The sequence below is a fragment of the Elephantulus edwardii genome, unplaced genomic scaffold, assembly GCF_000299155.1.
Source record: "Elephantulus edwardii isolate Elephantulus edwardi_28Jun2011 unplaced genomic scaffold, EleEdw1.0 scaffold00038, whole genome shotgun sequence".
NCBI classification, from domain to species: domain Eukaryota; kingdom Metazoa; phylum Chordata; class Mammalia; order Macroscelidea; family Macroscelididae; genus Elephantulus; species Elephantulus edwardii.
Window position 1 is genome coordinate 17,170,102 of NW_006399788.1, and position 23,486 is coordinate 17,193,587.

The 23,486-nt window shown below is 38.1% G+C and overlaps 1 protein-coding gene across 2 annotated transcripts in view; it reads right to left on the reverse strand.

Moving 5' to 3' along the window:
• Positions 1 to 23,486, reverse strand: part of INTS9 (integrator complex subunit 9) — a 135,388-nt gene that overhangs the window by 108,142 nt on the left and 3,760 nt on the right. Inside the window, exons 2-3 of one of the 2 annotated variants that reach the window (XM_006884873.1) lie at positions 14,925 to 14,985; positions 7,440 to 7,502 (exon numbers count right to left, since the gene is read on the reverse strand). In XM_006884873.1, the coding sequence (XP_006884935.1) occupies positions 7,440 to 7,502; positions 14,925 to 14,985 (124 nt within the window). The remainder of the gene's footprint in view (positions 1 to 7,439; positions 7,503 to 14,924; positions 14,986 to 23,486) is intronic. The other variant, XM_006884874.1, reaches the window with a different exon arrangement.

Sequence of the window (23,486 nt, forward strand, 5' to 3'; positions counted from 1 at the left end):
GAGACTGCCCATCATTCTCTGAAGAACAGCTGGTAGATATAGGTAGTTAAGCGATCATCTCCCTGGTAGAGAAGATATAAAAAAGATCTCTGCGACAAAAGCAAAGGATAAGAGACAGTGTGCCATTTTGGCTGTGGATATTTTCTGGTTGAGTGATTTTACATATAAAACAAGTAAATTTAACAAAGCTGCCAAGAAATGAACAGGTTACTGATGTCAGTAATGTAATCAGAGGTCATAATCTACATACTGCTAGGGCAACGACAACTCAAGTGAATAAAACACTTAAAAACAAGAACAGCCAATTCATATTACCCTTAGCTTTATGCTGAACATAGCTCTTCCAGGACAAAAGCTTTATTTACCATTATGATGAAGGAGCAGCAGAGTGAGAGAGAGAGAGAGAGAGAGAGAGAGAGAAATAGCCCAAGCAACAATAAAATGCAAACACATTACCTGTTTTCCTCACATATACAAAAATTAGATGAGGGAAAAAAAGAAAAAAAATTAGATGAGAACATCTGAATTTTTTTTAACACACAAAAACCAGCCCACAGATGAAGAATTAAGATATTTTTGGTGAGGGCAGATGGATAAATGATATAAATTTCTAAGGAAAGAAATAGATAAAGTGGACTATACTGAGGAAGAACGTGATGTCAGGATTTAAGGAGATTCATCAACAATCTGCTTATGCAATGATGCAACTTTGCCTGCTGAAAAGAAAAAGAACTTTAAGTACTAACAAAAGAAGCTCAAAACAGACAACCTTTAGTATGAACGACACCTTACCATAAAGCAAACAAAAAATCCTTACAATTGGACCAAAAAGCAACATCATGACAAACAGAGAAAATATTGAAATGGTCAATGATTTCATTTACTTGGATCTATAATCAACACCTAATGAGGTAAAAGGCAAGAAATCATATAACATATTGCAATGCGTAAATCTACTGTGCATGGACTGATGAAAAGTGCTGAAGAGCAAGGATGCAACTTTAAAGACTAAGGTGTGCTGGACCACAATCTATATATTTTCAATTGCAAAGGGAGAAAGGTGTTGAATGGTGTTGGCAGAAGTAGGAAGGGATGGTGGTGAAGTAGGGAAAGGGGTTGGTCAAAATAACCATGGCAAAGGTGGGCAGCAACATTGAATCTATCATTATAATTGGGTAAATGTCTTTTATCTGCTCTTCTGTAAAATGCTTGTCTGCAAGATACTATTATTTAAAAAAAAACAACAACACTACAAATTAAGACAGACTAGGAAGAAGGACTGGCCATCCACTTCAGAAGCAACAGGCCTTCAAAAACTATGAACAATAGAGCACATTTAGACTAGCAGACATGGCAACTGACACTGTGATGCCAGATATGGAAACACAAAGAAGGAAGAACAGCTGTAAGCAGACACTTGTGATTGGAATGTGGAATGTTGAGAAGCATGAATGTAGGAAAACTGGATGTTAAGAAAGAAATGGAACACATAAATATTGACATACTAGGTATTGGTGAAGTGAGATGGCTTGGTATGGGATATTTTTTGTGTGTGTGTGTGTGTGCATGTACCGTCAAATCAGATCTGACTGGTACAAGAGGAGATTGTCCCTCCTTTTCCCGGCAGAGCATCTGGTGGATTCGAACAGTGTGCCTCTGGGATTGTAGTTGCAGTTCCTTGCCACTAGGCAACCAGAGCTCCCCTGGCATGGGATATTTTGAATCAGATGATCATATGATCTACTATGCCGGGGATGGAAAGGTGAGAAAAAATGGGGTTGGTTTCATAATTTAAAAAGTCATTTCTAGATCCATCATAAAATACAAGGTGGTGAGTGACAGGATAATATCCATACGTATACAAGGAAGTCCAGTGAATAACACTATCATTAAAATATATGCACCTACAACAAGAGACAAAGAGGAGGAAACGGAAGATTTCTACCAACTTTTGCAATCAGAAATCAAGTGAACATGCAATCAAGATTCATTGATAATAATGGGAAACTGGAACATAAAAGTTGGGAACAGGGAAGAAGGATCAGTAGCTGGAAAACATGGACTTTGTGACAGAAATGAGGCTGGAGATAGAATTTTGCACATTCAATGATTTATTCATTGCAAATACCTTTTATAAGAAACACAAACACAGGTTATTATACACATGGATGTCACCTGATGGTATGCATAGGAATCAAACAGATTAAATTTGTGGAAAGAATTGCTGGAGAAGCTCAATATCAGCTGTAAAAACCACACCATGTGTTGATTGTGGGACAGACCACTAACTACTCATATGCAAGTTCAAGCTGAAGTTGAAGAAAATGAAATCAAATCCATGGGAAACAAAATTTGACCTTAAGTCTGTCCCACTCGAATTTCAAAACCATCTCAGGAACAGGTCTGAGGCCTAGAGCACCAATGAGCGTAGACCAAATGAGCTGTGGAAGGATATCAAGAATATCATCCATGAAGAACACAAAAAATCATTATAAAGGATGAAGAGGAAGAAAAGACCAAGATGGGTGTCAGATGAGACTCTGAATATTGCATTAGAGCGCCAAGAAGCCAAAGCTAAAGGAAGAAATCAAGAAATTAAAGAGCTAAACAGAAAATTTCAAAGGGCAGCTCGGGACAACAAAGCAAGATACTATAATGAAATGTACAAAGAGCTGGAGTCAGAAAATCCAAAGGACCAAACTCGTTCAACATTTCTTAAGCTGAAAGGTTTGAAAAACATATTCAAGCCACGAGTGGTAATACTTAAGGATGCTTTGGGTAGAGTGTATCCAAGAAGCATTAAAGAAGATGGAAGGAGCACACAGAGTGATGGTACCAGAAGGAACTGCCTGACACAGAAGAATTTCATAAAATAACATATGAGCAAGAGCCTGTGGTGATGAAGGAGAAAGTTATAGTTGCTCTCAAAGAATTGTGAAAAAACAAGGCTCCAGGAGTTGACGGTATACCAACTGACATATTTCTACAAAGAGATGCTTCCCTGGATGTGCTCACTAAGTTGTGCCAAGAAATCTGGAGGACAGCCAGCTGGTCAACTGACTGGAAGAGATCGATATGTGTTCCCATTCCAAAGAAAGGTGACCCGACCGAGTGCAGAATTATTGAGCAGTATCATTAATATCACATGCAAGCAAGATTCTGTTGAACACTATCCAAAAACAACTAGAGCAACATGTCAACAGAGAACTGCCAGATGTGCGGGCTGGCTTTAGAAGGGGTCGTGGTACTAGGGATATTATATAGCTATTGTTAGATGGATTTTGGCAGAAAGCAAAGAGTACCAGAGGAATGTCTATCTGTGTTTCACTGACAGTGCAAAGGCTGTGTGTGTGTGTATGTGTGTGTGTGTGTGTGTGTGTGTACCGTCAAATTGGATCTGACTGGTACAGGAGGAGATTGTCCCTCCTTCTCCAGCAGAGCATCTGGTGAATTTGAACTGCATACCTCTGGGATTGCAGTGCAACTTCTTGCCACAAGGCCACCAGAGCTCCCTGTCAATGCAAAGGCTTTTGACTGTGTGGATCACAACAAGCTGTGGCTGACTCTGAGAAAAATGGGAATCCCAGAACATTTGATTGTGCTAATGCAAAACCTATACTTGAACCATGAGGCAGTCATTAGAACAGAGTAAGGAGACACTAAATGGTTAGAATTGGGAATGGTGTCCACCAGGGATGTATTCTGTCTTCATACTTTTTCAAACTGTATGTAGAACAAATCATTCAGGACACTGGGCTCTACAAGGAGGAATGTGGCATCAGGATTGGTGGAATAGTCATCAACAACCTGCATTATGCAGATGACACAACCCTGCTTGCCAAAGCTGAGGAGGACCTGAAGTGCTTGCTCCAGAAGGTCAAGGACTGCAGCCTTCAATATGGATTGAAGCTCAAAATCAAGAAAACAAAGATTCTCACCACTGGGCCAATTGGCAGCATCAGTATGGATGGTGAAGAGATTGAGATAGTTAACAGTTTTAGTTTGCTTGGCTCCATAGTCAACACTCTTGGTACTAGCAACCAGGAAATGAAGAGACAAATTACATTGGGAAAGTCAACTGTGAGGGACCTCTCCAGAGTACTGAAGAGCAATCACATCAGGCTGGAGACTAAGGTACATCTGATCCGGGCTAAAGTCTTCACAATTGTGTGCTATGTATCAGAGAGCTGGACAGTGACTAGGGATGACAGAAAGAACTGATGCCTTTGAGCTGTGGTGCTGGAGAAGAGTGTTGAATATACCATGGACTGCTAGAAAAACAAACAGGTTCATCCTAGAGAGAGTAAAACCAGGCTGCTCCTTGGAGGTAAGGATTCTGAAGCTTCGTTAGGCATATTTGGGCATGTTGAGAGGAGGGACCAGTCCTTGGAGAGGGATATCATGTTTGAGAGAGTGAAGGGATGGCGCAGGAAAGAAAGACCCTCGATGAGATGATCGATTCAGTGATTGGGGTAGTGGGAGTAGGTATGTTGGAGACAGTGAGGTTGGCACAGGATAGAGAAGGATTTAGGGCTCTTATACATAGTGTCTCTATGAGCTGCAAGTGGCTTGATGGCATATAATAACAACACAACATCATATGTACATGAAAACTGGACAATGTATAAGGAAGACTATTTGATGCCTTTGAATTGTGGTATTGGTAAAGAACACAGAATATATATCGCAGATGGCCAAAAGAATGAACAAATCTTGAAGAAGTACAGCCAAGTGCTCCTTAGAAGCAAGGATGCTGAAATTTTGTCTCACAAACTTGGGCATTTTATCATATTATTGAGTCAGTCTCTGTAAGAAGATACCATGCTTGGAGAAGTGAGAAGTCAGCAAAAGAGAGGAAGACTCACAGAAATGCACTGTTAGTGACTACAAGAGTCAGTTAACCACAATAGAAACTGTGAGTATGGTGCAAGATTGAGCAGGGTTTCACTCTATTGTGCACAGAGTGGCTATGAATCAGAGCTGACTCAGTAGCACCTTAACAACAAATAAAAATATATAAAGCTTTTTCATTTGCCCTCTGAAAAATACATTTAACATGTTTGTAGATTCATACTCCCATAAGTACTTACATACTTTCATTCAATAGAATCCAATAAATTTAATTTTAATGTTAACATTATTACATATTCAACATTTGGATTCTGTAGAACTTGAATTGGGTCAAAGAAACCCTAATTTGCACTCAAGTAGCCTTGTGGATAAGGAGCTGTGTTTCCCAACCAAAGGTATGAGGTTTGAATCCACCAGCTGCTCAGCTGGGAAAAAAGATGGACAATCTCCTCTTGTGCCACTTACAGTTTCTGAAAACTTGCTGGAGGCTTAGCTATGAGTTGGTTCTGACTCAGCAACAATGAACCACCACCACTACCATAATTTAGTTGCTTACTAAATCTTGTGCTAATCCTCTAACTGAATATAAATGTCCTAAGTCTAGGATTGGATCTGCTTGGTCACCCACAAAATAGCAATGCAGCTGGATAATTTTAGGGTCTTCTCTCCAATTTCTGTTGTTAACTGCCATCAAGTCAGTTCAGACTCATAGCGGCTCATAGCAGAATGTAATACTGCCTAGTTCTGCACCGTGCTCACAATGGCTTCTATGTTGGAGCCCACCGTCATAATCACTGTATCACTACACCTCCCTACTTCTGTTGTCAGGTGTCAGTGAGTCAACTATGACTTACAAAGACCCTATGAACAAAGACTGAACCTTCTCCTATCCTATACCATCTTCACTATCTCCGCCACGCTCCAAGCCCTGTGGGAGTTAGTGTCAATCCATCTCACCGAAGGTCTTGCTCTCTTTTATTGATCTTTCCTACCATGATGCCTTTTTCCTGGGATTAGTTCTATGGACATGTTCAAAGTATGTCGATCTCCTACTTCTAATACTCTCCAGTTGGTTTTTTTTTTTTTTTTGCAATCACACAAAACTCTGGCTTTACTTTAAAATAGTGCTATGAATAACTTAAATAAAATAATTGTAAAATCTTGTTGATGCAACAATGAATGAATAGAAATAACAATGAATGAATAGAAATATGAGTTTTCTGTAAACTTTCATTAAAATATCAATTAAAAAAAATAACAAAAAATCTTGTTGAAAATTCTTGTATGCCCCAAGAATCTAAAGCATACTGAAAAATTTTTTAGATCTCAGCAAAATATTAACTGTGAAATGGTTACTATTTCGTTCAAAAGCCTAGAATTCTAGAATAAGTCAAAAAGTCGTCAGTCATCAATTCATAAACTGTACTTTGTTGTCTATAAACTGAAGGTTGCAGTCCTCAATGCCATATGTGGTGTGCTGAAATAAATGTAACACATGGGACTGAGAATCTGTGAACAGATGGGGAACTGCCCCACCAATTCCTAAATGACAAATGAGGATGACAAAAAGATTCAATAGCAGTGAGGGAGAGCCAGGATTCTCGATAACTCTCTACCTTCATTCTTCTTAGTACTATGTCTTAAGCTGCCACCTTCAATTACCAAGTCCTTTTCTTTTTCTCTTTTTTCTTTGGTATCCTTAAAAGGTACAGCCATATATTTCCAAGAGAGGAAAAAGTTTACAGGCTATCATAGGGGAAAATGGAAAGCAAGGCAAACTACTCAATTTTTTTCTCTTGAACACTGAACAATGAAAGTGTTTTTTATACATGCTGTAATCCACTGGCCATAGCTTCTCACTGATTTCCTCAGGAACCCTGGACTAGCCTCTGGCTTCCTTATACACCATCTGTCTGTTGAAAACTCCACCCTACACTACTCTGGGGATTATGACTGTCACCTAAGATTGATGGGTTTCCTTTAAAAATACTGGAAAGTTTATTGTTCTTTAAAACTATGAAACTAGCTCCAAATCCCTATAAGCCTTACATTGTGTGTGTGTGTGTGTGTGTGTGTGTGTGTGTGTGTGTAACTCTTATAGATGAAGGAAAGAAACATTCATGACTCAGTTCACTATCTATAGTCTGCTCACAATATTACATACATTTCAAGTCTGCAGGAACTTTGCTATTTTATGGAATTCTATCAACTCTCAATCATCCATTTTAAGTAAGATTAGGAGGGGAAAAAAGAGTCTGGGTAATTTAAGTGTATAAGCATTAGAGTAACAAAACTGAAAGGTTACAGATACTTTCCTACCTTGCTCAAAACTATGCTCTAAAAGGAATGTTAGTGGGGATTTATAGAAAGAGTTTAGAGTCGGAAGAAGAGGACAACTTAAATTATTTATAAGCAATATAAAAGCTCCTAAATGGTCAGATTTTAGCTGTATAACTATATGCTTGGAAGAACAGATTCATTTCAAGTTGAAAACAGGAAGCTAAGCGCCTTAAAATTATTTCTAGATTTCATTTGGAGAGATTACAGGATATGCTTTGTTTCCACAATAAGATTAACTTTAATCTTACCTCGGGCAAGCAGAATTCAGGCACAGAATCCACAAATACGTGACCTGAACATTCCTTTAACTCCTAAGAGAAATGAAAAGAAAAAAAAATATTTAAAGTAAGAAATAATAGAAACAACACCAAAGACATTTAATCTGTAAGACCAACTTTCTTTTTATTAATTTCAGTGAACATTTACAGAGATTTTGAATTTCCATTCATTCATTGTTGCACTTTTCTCCCCACCCACTCCACCCCCACCCCCAGTTCGCTCTTCTTTTTTTCCCCCCTTAATAATTTTAATGAACATTTACAGGGAATTTGGATTTCCATTCATAGTTTGCTCTTCTTTAAAAGCAAAAGAAAAACTCCTTCATTGGTGTACAATCCCCCTGCACCCTCCCACCCTCACCCCGAGTATACTCCACTCTGCAACCCTCATTCCAAACTCTTAAGATAATCATAATGCCCTAAAATATATTATTTTTGAACTGTTCTCTCCCTCATCAGCTTCAGTGCAGTATACATAATTTACCCAGTTTTTCTCAGACTTAACGCCACCCTGATGTCAGTCTCATTCTACAACAGTGGCACCAGACAGACAGACCATGTAATTTATCTGAGATTACAAACCAAATGTATTTATTCAAAAGAAATATAGTATGCGCCCTACCCTGCTCATGATGTGTCATATTTAACCAACCTATCTTAGTTTGGGCTACTCTAGAAGCAGACCTTGAGAAAAGAGGGCGAGAGCAAGGAGTTTATACAGAAGGTGCTGAAAACACAGTAGGAAAAGGGGGAAGTGAAAAAGAGACAGGAAGGGAGCTGATACAGGATACAGAGTCACATACCACTGTGGGCAACTGGCACTTTCTGCTGTGAAAAAACACAGAAATAGTATAAAGCATACACTTCAGAGTTAGTAAGGTGAAGGGACCTGAGATCTTTATATAATTTTTCTTGCATGTTGTACAGCTTCTGGGAAAATGTTCTCAGGCAAAGTGAAACAAATATGGGAAGTAAAAATGTACAATGGTATGACTCCAGAGATCTGGGTGGGACACCAGGAAAGTCTGTTTACTACAGTGCCTCCCCAAAACTATGAGTTGTTTACTTTTCTCACTGACATTTTAAATTCATCTACAGAGAGTTTTTGAAAAAATTATTTGTTATTGCTATTGTAATTATATACAGAAAAACATGTACCCATTCAATAATTTATTTTTTTAAGTTAATGTTAATGACCGTTTATAGAGATTTTGGATTTCCATTCATTTATTGTTGCATTTTTCTCCCTGCCCTCTCTTCCTTGCCCTGTTCACTCTTCTCTTTGAAAAGTAAAAGAAAAATTCATTTATTGGTATAAAATACCCCCTCCCTCCCTGCCCCCCCACCCCAGTACACTCCACTATGCAACCTTCATTCTGGACTCTTGTCATAACCATAATATCTAATCATATATCAGTTTATAACAGTTCTCTTCCTCATCTGTTTCAATGCAGTATACATAATTTATCGTCTTACCCCAACCCTGATATAAATCCCATTCTATAATAGTGGCACTATGCAGTATTTGTCCTTTTGTGACTGAGATTTTTTCACTCAGGATGTCCTCCAGGGTCACCCATTTTGTATAGTATTTCATGAGTTCCTTGTTTTTCAATGCAGTGTAGTATGCCATTGTGTGAATATACCATAGCTTCTCTATCCATTTGTTTGGTGATGGGCACTTAGGATGTTTCCAACTCTTTGCTGTTGTGAACAAAGCCGCAATAAACATGGGTGTGCATATATCTGCCTGGGTAGCAGTTATGGTTTCTTTTCTTTTTTTATTTTATTTTATTATTTTTGTGTGAGTGTACCATCAAATCAGATCTGACTGGTATAGGAGAAGATTGTCCCGCCTTCCCCGGCATAGCATCTGGTGGATTCAAACCGTGTGCCTCTGGGATTGTAGTTGCAGCTCCTTGCCACTACGTCACCAGAGCTCCCCTGCAGTTATGGTTTCTTAAGGGTATATTCCCAGTAATGGAAATGTTGGGTCAAATGGTATTTCTATTCACAACTTTCTGAGAGAGCGCCATACAGACTTCCACAGTGGTTGCACCATTTTACACTCCCACCAACAGTGAATAAGGGTTCCAGTTTCTCCACAACCTCTCCAGCATTTATTGTTTGAAGTTAAATAATTTCTACATGTACAATGCAGTGGTACTGATTATATCCTTCATATTTTTCTCAATTGTTCTGTCCCCTACGGAGCTCTGGTGGTAAGAAACTTCGCTGCAATCTTGAAGGCACATAGTTCCAATCCACCAGTTGCTTTTCAGGAGGAGAATGGGCAATCTCCTCCCAGTGGATTAACTGCCTCTGAAAATGTGCTTGCGGGCCAGTTATGGGTCACTTCCAACTCAATGGTATTCAACAACAACAGCAACAATAATATAAACTAAGGCATTAAGGGTAGGTAAAGTGATCTATATCTAAATAATAAAACCAGTAAAAGATATACATTGGTTGACAGTTTGCTTTGCTCTTTCTGGAAAGATATTATTTATAATTTTATTTCCATTTAGTCAATCACTGGACATATTTTTATACATGTCCATACATATACTTGGAAGCAGGAGTGGCATCCACTTCCTACATAACATGCCTCCAGAAACCCTATGAACTTTGATAAATGTTGATAGCTGCAGAGGGGCCTTTTGTTCATAGGGTCGCTATGAGTTGTGCTCTACTTGAAGGCAATCAACAACAACAACATACATATACACAAAATGCTGTTGTTGTTGTTAGGTGTTATCAAGTATAACTCATAGTAACCCTGTGAACAACAGATCTAAAACCCTGTCCTATCCTAATCATCTGAAATACTTGAGCTCATTGCCACAGTCACCGTGTCAATCCATTTCACTGAAAATCTTCCTCTCCTTTCCAAGCATATCTCTTTCCAAGGAATACCCTCTCTTAGTTGTTGTCTTCGTTAAGTGTTGTCGAGTTGTAGGCGACTCATAGCGACCCTATGAATGAAAGACCTGAATACTTGTATAACTTTCATCCTTTCTCCAGGTTCATGGGGTTTCCAGAGGCAAGCTATTAGAGAAGTAGATGCCACTCCTGCTTCCAAGCTTGTTTTAATTGGGGAGCTCCACCAAACACTGTCCACTATGAATAACCATTCTCGCATTTGACACATCAGTGTCACATATGTGAGACAAAGTTTTGCCATCCTTGCCTCGAAGAAGTAGTCTGGCTGCACTTTTCTTAAGACATATCTATCTATCTATCCATCCTTCTTTTGGCAATCCATGGGGTATTGAGTACTTTTATTTAAAACCCCAAATCAAAGACATCAATTCTTCCATTCTTATTCGCTGTTCAGCTTTCAGATGCACAGCAAGGAACTGAAAAGACCATAGACAGAATCAGACACATCTTAAGTCTTCAAACTGACGTCACTGCTCCTCAGTAATTTGGAGAGGTCCCTGACAGTAGACTTGCTGAATATAGTACGTCTCTTGATCTTTGGACTGATGGTACAAAGGGTGTTTCTGTCATGAAGTTGCTTGTTGGTCCAATGGAGAGGAGTTTTCTTTCTTCTTGATGTCGAGATGCAATCCAACATCATCATGTAGTTTTCTTGTTTTCTGTGACAAGTGTTCCAAGTCCTCCTCACATTCAGCAAGCACAGTGATGAGTCGTCTTCTGATCCTGATGAACATTCTTCTTCAGAGTACAGTCACACACATATTTACATAGCAAGAATATACATTATTTTATTCACAACTTTTATCTGAAAACCATGCGATAACTATATATTGTTATGCTAGTGTGTAGGTCATACCAAACTATACATAATAGTGCAAAACCCCGGAAATTCCAGAACAATTAATTGTGCTCAAGTAGAACCTATATACAGATCAAGAGGCAGTCACTTAAACAGAACAAGGGTTTAAAGTCAGGAATGACAACAGCAGGAATCTATCCTTTCATGACATTTATTCAATCTGTATGTTGAGGAAATAATTCTAAGTTGTACTATATGAAGAAGAATCATGACTGGCAGAAGATTTAACAACCTTTTCATATGTAGATGATACAACCTCACCTGCAGAAAACAAAAAACACTTCAAACACTTACTCATAATGCTCAAGACCTTCAGTGTATTACACCTTAACATAAAGAAAACAAAAATCCTCACACTTAGGCCAATAAATAACATCATGATAAATAGAGAAAAGACCGACTTGTCAATTTATTTAGATCCACAATCAATACCCATGGGAGCAGCAGTGAAGAAATCAATGGATTGCATTGGGCAAGTCTGCTGCAAAATCTCTCTTTAATGTGTTTAAAAGCAAAGGCATCACTCTGATGACTGAAGTGTGCCTGACACAACACAAAGTATTTTTAATTGACTCATGCATGTGAAATGAATTAGGAGGACTGAACAACTGATGCCTTTGAATGATGTTACTGGTGAAGCACATTGAATAGATCATGAATTGTCAGAAGACATGGTCTTGGAAGCAGCACAGCCAGAGCTCTCCTTACTTTTAGCATGTTATGAGGAAGGACCAGACCCTGGAGAAGGACATCAAGCTTAGTTAACTAGAGGGCCAATGAAAAAGAAGGAAGACCCTCAACAAGAATTAGTGACATGGTGACTAGAACGGTGGGCTGAGCCAGTCCAACAGCTGTGAGGATGACATGGTCCTTTATTCTGTTGGATATACGGTCTACAGAAGTTGGAATATAATAACATATGATTATTATTATTTTCCTTTTAATTTTACTATTCTTTGTGGGTCTCATGTCAGAAACCTGACAGAGTATTTCCTATCAACTCTGGTTTGTCTCCTTACATGAGTATTGTTAGTTATCAAGGGATAAGCTGAGCTAAAAGGAGATTGAAAACAGTCCTAAATTACCATGTACATGCCAACTCAAAATGAACAAGCAATTATATGTTTAACAAGAGAAGACTCCACCTCCCTTAGGACACAGTGAAAAATGATTAAAGAGAAATCATGGAAAATTTCAAAGCACTGCATAGTCTTAAATGGGCTTTGTAATTTTCTTCCCTATAACACTACATCAGGGCATGTTTACCTTCTAGGATAAAGAATCCTCTCTGGACTCCCATCTTTCCTGACTCGGAGAAGCATATGTGCCATTCCAAACACTTACAATGTCACTGTATTTTATTCACCACTCGCTTCTAATGAAATACTCTCATATACACATGCAAGTCATTTCATTCACAATACACTGGGTAATGGGATGCTTCTGAGCCTTTCTCAGAGAACAATGATTTATAGCCAGCAGGAGAGTTAAGCTGAAATCAGGTGCACAAGTTCCTGAATGTCACATAATTTTATAGTGAGCTATAAGGGAAATCTGATTTTAAATTGCTTTTGGCTTATACTTTAGGTTGGGGTACAGTTACAGGAATTAATTCTGCAAAAAGAACACTTCGTTATTTAACATTATCAATTACAAGAAGGAAATGCTGTATTTAAATGAATAATTTTAAGGATCTTTAAATTCCCTATTTTTTTGATTGTGAAACTTGTAAGAGGAAAAACAATTTAGAAGTGGCTTGAATGAGCTTTAGGGCTCTTAATCTTTTTCCTCTGATTTTTTTTTTAGTAGACACTTTCAGTAGGTAACAGTATTTAATATGTTTTGTATATTTAGTTGTAATGTTAACTATCCAAACAGTGATCTGAAAAGGGGATTTTGGTGAATTACAAAAACGTAATTGCTTTAAAAATATTTTTTTAGATTGAATTTGTTGTTGTTGTTATGTACCCATGAGTCACCTGTGACTCATAGCGACCATATGTACAACAGCCGTAAACCCTGCTTTATCCAGTGCCAATCTTATTGTCTCTGACACATCTACCCCCATTACTCCAGTCATTGAATCAATCCATCTCATCGAGGGTCTTCTTCTCTTCGTTGTCCCTCCCCCTCCCAAGCATGATGTCCCTCTCCAAGGACTGGTCCCTCCTTGCAACATGTCTAAAACATTTCAGAAGAAGCTTCAGAATCCTTCCTCCAAGGAGCAGCCTGGTTTCACCCTCTCTAGGCTGAACCTGTTTCTTCTCTTAGTAGTCCATGATAAAGTCAATACTCTTCTCCAGCACCACAGCTCAAAGGCATCAATTATCCTTCTATCATCCGTGGTCCTTGCCCATCTCTCTGATGCATAGCAAGTAACTGCAAAAACTATGGCCTGGATCAGGTACACCTTACTCTCCAGACTGACATCGTTGCTCTTCAGTACTTTAGAGAGGTCTCTGACAGCAGACTTTCCCAATGCAATTTCTTTTAATATCCTGGATGCTGGTACCAATGATTTTGATTGTGGAACCAAGTAAATTAAAGCTTCTAACAATCTCAATCTCTTCTCTATCTATCATGATTCTGCCAGTGGGCCCAGTGCTGAAAATCTTTGTTTTCTTGATGTTGAGCTTCAATCTTACTGAAGGCTGCACTCCTTAACCTTCTGCAGCAAACACTTCAGGTCCTCCTCAGTTTCAGCAAGCAGGGTTGTGTTAGTTGATTATTAAAATCTTAACAGGTCCTCAAACCTAGATTCTTGTTGTTTGTTGTTATATCCTGTTGAGTTGGAATCCTTTTATTGCTGACCCTTCTGCTGGTTTTCAGAGGCTGTAAATCACACAGTAGTAGATTGCTCATTTTTTTCAAGGGAGCAGATGGTGTATTCAAACCATCTCCTGTTAGGTCGGCAGTGCAACTCTATGCCCACTAGGCCATGTAGAACTATATTATTTTTACAAGCTAGACAATTGTCATTCTAGATTTTCAAGAAAAGGCTGTAGAATTACACATCATAGTTTGGAAAGTGTTCTACTCTAATTTATTTATGAATGTGTCTCCAAAGAGCCTAAAAGTTAAACCTCTGTTCCTCTATCTATTCCTCCCATGGTGGATCGAGTGTTAACTCAAAGACAAATACTCAGCCCAGCAGACCTTACAGGATATCTAAAAAAAAACCCCTCAAAATCTTTCCAAGACTACGTATTATGACTGTTCACTGAAGAAGGAGTTTGTGACTCATATACATGAGTAAAGAGATTTTAAAAAAAAGTTTATTCCTTCCAGATATAGAGGCAATATAGCTTCAAAATGAGCTGGATTAAGCCATCTATAAATATCACCTCTGAAACTATCATCACAGTTTTAACTATACTAGTTTCTTTCTGTCACGATAAAATGTATTTGACAAAGTACTTAGATTTGTACACATGTGCAAAATGAATTTGAATTTGGGCACCAAGATTCCCTACAAAGCTCTTAAAAACAATAATCACCAAGTAATGAAGATTCAAGCATGGCTCTTGGGATTCTTCAGCGAGAACACACAGAGAAATAAAGAAATTTAAAAAATGAGCCCATCAGTCACATTACTACAGGGTAGGCTCTAGCATGACATGATATGAGTTCCCACTGGGTGCAGGTATCATTACCTTGTCCAAGAAAGCATTCCCATCCTTCAGAGACCAGCCAGGAAGATTAGAGAGCCTGGGACTGAAAAAACAAAAGATTAAATTATTCTAAATAAATTATAATCCTCAGTGATTTCATGGTGACTGTATAGTCTCCACGAAGTTGAAAACAGCAATGCTCATGTAAAATACTGATCAAAGTGATGAGAGATTACGAGGTTGTGCCAAGTTTACAAATTATGTGGCAAGGAAATATTAAAAGGTCAATAGCTTAGTAGTGAATTGGGAAAATAAATAATGTTATAGAGAGTAGTAGAGAGACAGCAACACTACAGCATTTTATGATTTCCCAATCAGTGGCTGTGAATTTACCTTATTTGTTTGACAATACCCTGAAGTATGGGCAGAATGGCTATGATCCTATCACAGATGAGAAACAAGACACAAAAGATTAGGGGCTCTAACAAGAACACCTATCTAGTATGAATTTCTACCAATCAGAATTTACTGAGAAGGAAAAAAATTGAACCTTAGTGAAATTACTATTCTAGATTTAATGTTTACAAGTCAATTATTACTGCCAGCCTGAGTTTATACTTCTGGAAAATAAAGCTAGCTTTTCTAAATATTACAAAATGACACCATAATACCTAAGTGAAGAATTTCTAAGAGATGAAATTAAATTCACAAATACATTATGTTTAAAAAAGTCTGGACTCAGGCAACGCACGATTTGGCAATTTTAAGATTTAGCTTAAGATTTATATACTTTTAGTTTACCATCATAATTATATGCAGGCAAAAAAAACAATTAATTCTGCTGGGGGAAAACATATTAACAACAAGAAAAGGCATAATGGCAAGGAGAAATATAAATAAAAAGTATAAGTTGGATGGTAAGATAGAATTTCACAACAAAATTAAAATATGTGAAATAAAAGTTAAGAAAACACAGTTCATAAAAAAAGGACTCTATAGTCACAAACCAACTATGACTACATTCTTTCATTTTGTTCTCCAAATAATTTTAATCAAATCCTGATTTTATAATTATTCAATAGATTTTGTCGTCGTTATGTTGGAACCAACCCATGGCTGACCCTCCAGCGAGTTTTTAGAGGCAGTAAATCATGCGGGAGGAGATTACCCTCTTTAACCTGTGGAGGAGCTGATGAATTTGAACAGCGTGCCTTCAGGTTGGCAATGCAGTTCCTTACAACTAGGTCACACAAGCTAAACAGAAACATAAATGTGTACATATTTGTCAGACTTAAAAACCTAAATAATGTACAAGATGTGAGAGTATAAATACACTTTCAGAAAAAAGTGAGAACTTTTTGACTTATTCCAAAATTATAAAACTACAAGACAAGTACATGATCTATTATATATACTCTAGCTGTATCTACTGATTTATTCATTGCAAATACCTTTTATAAGAAACATAAACACAGGCTATACACATGGATCTCACCTGATGGTGAGCATAGGAATTAAATAGATTACATTTGTGGAAAGACTCGGTGGAGAAGCTCAATATCAGCAGTGAAAACCAGGCCGGGTGCTGACTGTGGGACAGACTACGAACTACTCATATGCAAGTTCAAGCTGAAATTGAGGAAAATGAAATCAAGTCCACGGGCAACAAAATTTGATCTTAAGTCTATCCCACTAGAATTTCAAAACCATCTTAGGAACAGGTTTTAAGGGCTAGAGCACCAATGAGCATAGACCAAATGAGCTCTGGGAGGATATCAAGAAAATTGTCCATGAAGAATGCAAAAGATCATTACAAAGGCTGAAAAAGAAGAAAAGACCAAGCTGGATGTCAGATGAGGCTCTGAATATTGCATTAGAGCGCCGAGAAGCAAAAGCTAAAGGGAGACACCAAGAAATCAAAGAGATAAACAGAAAATTTCAAGAGGCAGCCTGGGAAGACAAAGCAAGATTCTATAATGAAATGTGCAGAGAGCTGGAGTCAGAAAATCAAAAGGGCCAAACTCGTTCAGCGTTTCTTAAGCTGAAGGAGCAGAAAAACAAATTCAAGTCATGGGTGGCAATATTTAAGGATACTTTGGGTAGAATGTTAAATGATCCAAGAAGTAGCAAAAGAAGATGGAAGGAATACATAGAGTCACTGTATCAGAAGGAACTGAATGACACAGAAGTGTTTTATGAAATGACATATGAGCAAGAGCCTATGGTGATGAAGGAGGAAGTTCAAATTGCTCTGAAGGAATTGGCAAATAAACAAGGCCCCAGGAGTTGACGGCATACCAATTGACATATTTCAACAAACAGACGCTGCCCTGGATGTGCTCACTAAGTTGTGCCAAGAAATCTGGAGGACAGCCAGCTGGCCGACTGAGTAGAAAAGATCGATATTTGTTCCCATTCCAAAGAAAGGTGACCCAACGGAGTGTGAAAATTATCGAACAATATCATTAACTAGGGATATTATAGCTAATGTTAGATGGATCTTGGCAGAAAACAAAGAATACCAGAAGAATGTCTATCTGTGCTTCATTGACTATGCAAAGGCTTTTGACTGTGTCGATCACAACAAGCTGTGGCTGACTCTGAGAAGAATGGGAATCCCAGAACATTTGATTGTGCTAATGCGAAACCTATACTTGGATCAAGAGGCAGTCGTCAGAACAGAGCAAGGAGACACTACATGGCTCAAAATCAAGAAGGGGGTTTGTCAGGGCTGTATTCTGTCTCCATACTTTATCAATCTGTATGCAGAACAGATCATCTGGGATGTTGGGCGGTATGAGAAGGAATGTGGCATCAGGACTGGTGGAAGAGTCATCAACAACCTGCATTATGCAGATGACACAACCCTGCTTGCTGAAACTGAGGAGGACCTGAAGCGCTTGCTGCAGAAGGTCAAGGACTGCAGCCTTCTATATGGATTGAAGCTCAACATCAAGAAAACAAAGATTCTCACCACTGGGCCAATTGGCTTTATCAGTACGGATGGTGGAGAGATTGAGATAGTTAACAGTTTTAGTTTGCTTGGCTCCACAAATCAACACTCTTGGTAACAGCAGCCAGGAAATCAAGAGACAAATTGAATTGGGAGAGTCAGCTGTGAGGGACCTCTCCAGAGTGCTGAAGAGCAACAATGTCAGGCTGGACACTAAGGTGCGCCTGATTTATACATAAATCAGCCTTCAAAATACAGTTGATAGATTCATTTAGGTGCCTTCAAATAATGATTAGAAATGATATACTGCTTATAAGAAACTTTTAAAAATAAAAATCTTCAGTTATTTTGGTTTAACTCTTGACAAACACTCTTCATAACATCAAAGCCTTCTATTAAAACAGTCATCATTAATCTGGATATTAGAAACTGTTAAGAAATTAGACTGAATGCATGATCACGTAACAATAATGGTAAAGATCAAGGACTGAAAAAAATATGTAGTTAAATGGCAAAGCGATGCTCACTCCATAGATGGATATTGAAGCTATCATTAGTGTGCTTCTATCAATTACAAACGTTCACTTTGTAAATGAGACAGAAGGTCCTTCTGCAAAAATATATTTTAAATAAAATATGAAAGAAAAAACTATTAGAAAAATTATTTTATATGAGCACATCTTTCAATCTACTATTTAACAATCATTTCTTAGAAAAAAATTGGTATCATTTACAAATTTTGTGATCAAGGAAAATGTATTTCTACAAAAACAACCTATTGGTAGTATTTAAAAAAAACAGGTAAAATAGCTTCAAAGTTAAAAATCTAATAAATAAAATAGAAAAACAAATAGCCTAAGGCTTTATAAAGTAACATTAATTAGAAAAATACTGAAAGGCAAAATGAACAAGACATTACATAATTTATATTAATGTTTTCATTTCTGCAACATATTATTTTACAATGAGAAAAAGTAATTTAAAAACCTTCATGAGTAAATGCATTCATGAAAAAACACCTCCAAAGTGTTCTCTGAACAAAGTGTGAAAACCGTGGGGATATGACATTAACTAAAATAAGCTCCGATTAATACAAGTCCGCAGTCCAGGACAGGGGTAAGTAAAGAACAATTAAAATAGGATGGAATATGAGCATCGATGGATAAGCAGAAGGTGTTATGGATTCACACAGAAAGGGCACTTCAGTACAATTTTCAGTGGGGTGAGAGAGTAAAGAGGAAATGAGATGTGAAGATGGAGGACATCTTTCCAGAAAGAGGCAGTGTAGTAGTATGGGAGAATGCAATGGTCATCTTCATAAATTTCTGTGTCAAGCACTAAGACGGATCAATACTGGTGATATGATAGTGAGTAAAACATATCTGTCCTTGGAGACAGACAAATCAAGTTATCACACAAATAAGTACAAAATAAGGTATTAAAAAATGGCACAGTATCTGTAAGGCTAAAGAGACGCAGTAAAGGTCTTTGGTTATTTTCTTTTCTTTTTCCTTTTTTCTGAATCCTTTTTCGTTTTTAATCCCACTCCTCTATTTTTTTAAATTCATTTTTATTCCATTTTGTTTATAAGGGACTTTATAGAAAGTAGTCTGAACTAAAAACAAAACCAAAAAACCACCCAAACAACAAATAGCACAGTAGGATAAAGATACAAAGTACCTCAAGAATCCCATAATGAGGGACTAGCACAGACAACATCAAGACCACTCTGAAGATATGACAAGGGAGCTGAAATCTGGATAGCAGTACAATCTAGGAGAAATTTCAGTCAAAAGTAAGGTTTAGAAATAATAGAGAAAGAAGATAGAGTGAAGTCACAACAATTACTTCAGTTATTCTCATCATGGTCTGTTCAGCATAAAAGCTTTGAGCTGTGATGCCGGATAAGAGTATTTGAATATACCATGGACTATTAAGAGAACAAACAGGTTCATCCTAGAGGGAACCAGGTTGCTCCTTGGAGGCAAGGACTCTGAAGTTCCATCTGACACACTTTGGTCATGCTGCAAGGAGGGACCAGTCCTTGGAAAGAGATAAATGCTGAGGAGGGTGGAGAGACAGTGCAGGAGAGGACGACCCTCGATGAGAGGGATTGATTCAGTAACTGGGATAATGGCAGTGAGTATATTGGAGACAATAAGGTTGGCTCAGGATAGAGCAGGGTTCAGAGCTGTTGTACATGGGGTCACTTTGAGTTGCAAGTGACTCGAAGACAACAACAACAACAAATGTAACTTCAAGAAGATATTCCTCTCCCATCCCCAATCCAACTACATGGCCACCTAGACAGAACAGTGGAACCATAAATGGATTAGACTGAGGAACTACTCCAAAAATAGGCTAAGCAGAAAGTGGGCTGGGGAAGACGGAGAAAAGCATTCTAAGATAAAGGAATATGCATGACTATCCTGAGAAAAAGTCTGTAAAATTTTAAGACTCAAACAAAACAAAGAGTGTAAAGAAGATACTAGAAAAATAAGTATGAGACTACTATACCTATTTTTGAGATGCTGAGTTTGGTCTTTATCTTCAGAGCAATGGAAAACCACTGAAAGGATTAAACAGGTAAGAAGTAAGGTATGATACATGTTTCTAAAAGATAATTCTGGGGAAACCAGTATCATATACTTTTTGATATTATATGCCCTCAATTGTGTGGCATTCCTGTAAGTACAAGCTAGGTAGTGCCATATGCAATATTAATATTAATGATATTATTCCATAACATCCACAGGGAACAAATATGGATCTCTTCCAGACAGCTGGCCAGGCAGCTGTCCTCCAAATTTCCTAGCATAGACTAGTGAGCACATTCCAGGCTGCACTTGTCATTTGAAACATATCAATTGGTATCCCATCTGTTTCTGAGGCCCTATTTTTTGCCAGTGTATTCAATTAACCCCGAATTTCTTCCTTCAGTATCATTGGCTCTTGATCATATGATACTTCCTGAACTATTTCAAGTGACTCTGTATTTCCTACATCATTTTTACAATTAAAAAAAATACTGGTTTGCATACAAAATTTGTATACATGGTTTTTCATTCGTGTACACTGCCTTTTATAAAACCAATCACCACTGAGCTAAGCCCACTATCACCCTGTCTTTATAGGTCCTCACTGGATCTTTCCTAAGTCCTTCACCCACTCTGTGACTCCATGATTTCTTGCCCCACCTAACCCTCAGTCCTCCTGTCTCTTGCCTCTTTGGACTATTATATCCATCTTCTTTTGATGTTTTCTGGATAATTCAAGATTTTGTCCAAAGCATCCCTAAGTATTACAATTTCCGGCTTGAATTTGTTTTTCAGCTCCATCGGCTTGAGAAAAGCTGAGCACGTTCTTCCTTTTTTATTCTCCATTTCTAGGTCTCTGCATATTCTCTTATAGCAGTTTGATTTGTCTTCCTAACCGCCCTTTGAAATCATCTGTTCAGCTCTTTTACTTCAGCATCTCTTCCCACTGTTTTGGCTTTTAATGCTCCAGTGCAATTTTCAGGGTCTCTTCTGACTTTTTAGTGACTTTTTTGCTCTCTTCATGGATGATGTTCTTATCTCCTTCCATAACTCACTTGGTGGTCTTCAATCACTGGTGTTCAATGCTTCAAACCTATTGTTAAGAAGATTTTAAAATTCAGGTGGGACAGACTCATGATCCTATCTTGGTTCTTGTAGACTTGTTTAGATTTTCTTCAGCTTCAATTTGTACTTGCACTTAATTGATGATCTGCTCCACAGTCAGTATCTGGTCTAGTTTTGACTGCTGATCTCGAGCTTCTCCAATGATTTCATCCATAGATGTTGTCAATTTGATTCCTACACAGTCCATCTAGTGAAGTCCAAGCAAACTACTGCTGAGGATCATTCAAAAATGGCTAAAAAAGTACAGAGACAGAGAACTGTCAGATGTTCAGGCTGGATTTAGAAGACGTTGTGGCACCAGAGATATAAATGCTGATGTCAGATTAATTCTGGCTGAAAGCAAACAATAAGACAAAAACATCTATTTGTGCTTTACTGACTATGCAAAGGCATTTGACTCTGTGAATCATAAAAATTATGACTAACATCGAGAAGTCTGGGAATCCCAGTGCTTGTGTAAAATCTGTGTCTAGTCAAAGAGGATGCTGTGCAAACAAAGTAACGGAATAAGGGATGGTTTAAAATTAGGAAGGGTGTGCACTGGGGTTGTGTCCTTTATGCACACCAATTTAATCTGTAAGCTGAGCAAACTACTTGAGAAGCTGGACTCTATGAAGAAAAATGTGGCATTAAGATTGGAAGAAAACTCATCAATAACCTTTATTATACAGATGACACAAGAATGATTGCTCCAAGTGCGGAGGACTTGAAGCATTTACAGAAGGTTAAACACTGCAGCTTCAATATGGATTGCATCTCTACATCAAGGAAACAAAAATTCTCACCATGGGACCAATAAGCAACATCTCATTTGGATCCACAATTACTATACTTATACCAACAGTCAGGAGATAAGAAGACATATAGCACTTGGAAAAAGGACAGTCAGGGACCTTTCCAAATTATTCAGGAGCAATGATGTCAGTTTGAGGACTGGTCCAGGCCATGGTCTTTTCATTTGCTATGCATTTGAGATCTGGACAGTGACTAAAGATGACAGAAGAATTGATGCCTTTGAACTGTGGTGCTGGAGAAGAGTGCTGAAGATCCCACACACTGCCAAATGCAGTGTAGCAAGAGTGTTCCTTAGAGGCAAAGATGAAGCTTTGTCTCACAAACTTTGGGCATGTTGTTAAGAGATGTTATTCCTTGGAGAGTGACATCACTTGAACTTACTAACATTTTAAAAGTTATATTCTTCTTGGGGCTGTGGAGGATGGCAGCCTGTGAGATGAGTAGACATAGGGAGACCAGTTAAGAGGATAGCAGAAATCTTCTCTTATCTCTGACCCTCCACGTTTCCCGGCATGATGTCTTCTTCTAAGTACTCCCCGCTCTTGACAACATTCCCAAAGGAAGTGGGATGGTTTCCCCATCCATAGCTCTCATGCTCTAAGGAGCAGGCTAGCTGCACTATCTCCAAGGTGAAGACTGACCCTAAACAAGATGGACTGACATGTTTATTGACTTTAACACGCTGCTGCAAATGACAGCAAAAAAATGTGTTTCTAAGCATGGTCTCAATTTAAAAGTGTGCAGCAACGTATTAACAATGGGTTTATCATGTCAGAGATAATGAGGCTGGTGCACAATAGGTCAAATTCAGGATCTGGGTGTTGATTTGTTGACTTTTCCTTACAGATCTGTTTTTCATGGGGTTGCTATTAGTCACAGTTTACTCGATGGCACATAACATCATAATCCAGATGACAGTGATTTAGACTAGGGTGACAACAGTAGAGGAAAATGCAGGGCCAAAGCATTTACTGCAGACTCTGGTATAGCGTATAAAAAGGAAGAACAAGGAACTCTGGTCGTATAATGCAATACATGTTGGGCTGCAAACCAAAATGTCAAGGGTTCAAATTCATTAGCTGTTCCACAGGACAAAGGTGGTAGTCTCTTGCAGAAATTTGCAGCCCTCTTTACCCAATGGAGGGTCACTTTGAGTCAGAATAAATTTGATGGAACTTAAAAAAAATTCTTTTA